We start from the raw sequence: 1,887 nt of genomic DNA, 5'->3' as shown, positions 1-1,887 counted from the left end.
GACCCAGGGACCTGCGAGCAGGGCCTCCCAGTCCTGAGCTGGGTCCCCCTCCCGACTTGCCCTCGCGCACACATACACACACAGAGACACTCACAGACACACTCACACACGCACACACACACCCCGCCCCTTCCGATTGGCTCGGGCGAGCCTCGGGGGCGGGAGCAGGCTCACGCGGCGCTTCCGCCCATTGGCGGGAGGAGAAAACACGTGGCGGGGTGCGCGAGCGGCCCGCTGGGACTTGTAGTCTCCTCGCCGAGGCGCGGCGTGGAGGGGGCGGGGCGAGGTGCGTTTGTGATGCTGATTGACTGGGGGTGTGCGCAGGAGGTTTGCGAAGGCGACGGCGCGCCGTTGGTGTCATGCGGAAGATGGCGGCGTCCAGGGGAGGCTGAGGGCTTTGAGGAAGCGGCGAGAGGTTTCCGTACAGCCCGAACGTGCGGTTTTGGGGGTCCCTTCGCTCTGTGTTTCCTGCTCCAGGTTTCGCGTCGCGCATCTTCCCAGACCCTCGGGCGCGATGTGGAGGAGCTGTCTCCGGCTGCGGGACGGGGGACGCCGTCTCCTGAATCGGCCTGCGGGTGGTCCCTGCGCTTCTATGAGTCCGGGGCCAACCATCCCGTCTCCAGCCCGGGCTTACGCCCCGCCGACAGGTAAGACTATGACACATTCTCTTTTGGGTAGGGGCCGAGCTGGGGTAAGGTGGGCTTTGGGCTTCGGCTATGCAAAGCGAGGTGACTGAGGCAGGGTTCAGGCTCATGAGGTTATGCAAGCCGGTCAAGTCTTTTTACAGATGAGAAAGTGAAGCCCAGACAAGGGCAGACGACCCGAGAGGGAACAGCGAGTGACGCACGATACGGTAATTGATATTTGGCCTGTGCAGCTTTTCTCAAAGCTTATGGCTGCCCTCCCTAGGAAATAAGGTGTCATCCTTGTTTTCAAAAGGGGAAGTTTGGGCTCTGAATCAGGACTTCGCCTACGTTACAGACAGACTCTCTCAGAGATTTGAGGTGTCTGACTGCTTTCCGTGTCTCCACTGCCCAACACAATACCTGCACAGAAGGGACCTAGAACCTGGACCTTCATTCCTCCATCCTGGGCACTTCAGCTGCAGGTTTCCTGACTTTCCCTCCTACCACAACCTCTGCCATCATGCAGCCTTCTCTGCTAAATAGAAATTGACATCTCCACCTTTGACTGTGGAGTCACCTCCACCTCCAACTCTGATGAAGCTCGGAAGTAGTGGCTCTTTCATTGCTGATGGTGAGTGGTGTTAGGGTAAGAGTGAGAATGATTCATTTCAGTGAATGAAAAGCAGTAACACCCTCCCACCATTCAATTAGTTTTATAGTGCTGGAGGCAGGAGACACGGTAGTCTTTAAGACCCACCTGTATGTATTGGTAGAGAAGCTCAGTTACAGAAGAAAAAGACCCACCTGAATGATGTTCACTGTTGAGTGCAAAAGGTTATAATATCCTGATAAGGGACATACAAAGAAGCTGTGAAAACACGGAGAATCACCTGCTCCCATCTTGGGGCTGTTCAGGGTTTAGAATGGGTCTTGGGTGAAAGGGCATTTAAGCTGAGCCATGATAGATGAGTAGGAGTTCAGCAAGAAGGTGGGAGAGCGTTGGGTATCTAGAACATGTCCAGGGTGACAGCAAGATATGAGGGACTTTTCCCTAACACTGCCTGCTTTAGAAACTTGAGAACTTCACAGGCAGTTTGGCATTGTGGCAGGAGTGCAAATCTAGGATCTGATACTGGCAAAACCTCTGAGGTCTGTGTGATCTTGGGCATGCAACTACTTCCTCATTTTTCTGCATGAGTTGAAGTACTAGGTTGTCTTTGAGGATCTTTCTGGCTGTCGAGTTCTTTTTTTTTTTTTCTTT

The 1,887-nt window shown here is 54.3% G+C and overlaps 2 protein-coding genes across 2 annotated transcripts in view; one reads left to right on the top strand and one right to left on the bottom strand.

The window, feature by feature from the left end:
• The window catches only part of GID4 (GID complex subunit 4), a 33,115-nt gene extending 32,622 nt beyond the window's left edge, over positions 1 to 493 (bottom strand). Inside the window, exon 1 of the mRNA XM_011975302.1 lies at positions 257 to 493. Coding sequence (XP_011830692.1) covers positions 257 to 493 — 237 coding nt within the window. The remainder of the gene's footprint in view (positions 1 to 256) is intronic.
• The window catches only part of ATPAF2 (ATP synthase mitochondrial F1 complex assembly factor 2), a 36,347-nt gene continuing 34,798 nt past the window's right edge, over positions 339 to 1,887 (top strand). Inside the window, exons 1-2 of the mRNA XM_011975300.1 lie at positions 339 to 691; positions 1,170 to 1,257. Coding sequence (XP_011830690.1) covers positions 515 to 691; positions 1,170 to 1,257 — 265 coding nt within the window. The 5' untranslated portion in view covers positions 339 to 514. The remainder of the gene's footprint in view (positions 692 to 1,169; positions 1,258 to 1,887) is intronic.

The sequence above is a fragment of the Mandrillus leucophaeus genome, unplaced genomic scaffold (assembly GCF_000951045.1).
Source record: "Mandrillus leucophaeus isolate KB7577 unplaced genomic scaffold, Mleu.le_1.0 Scaffold153, whole genome shotgun sequence".
Taxonomy (NCBI): domain Eukaryota; kingdom Metazoa; phylum Chordata; class Mammalia; order Primates; family Cercopithecidae; genus Mandrillus; species Mandrillus leucophaeus.
Note: the sequence above shows the minus strand (reverse complement) of the source record. Positions and strands in the feature narration are given on the sequence as shown.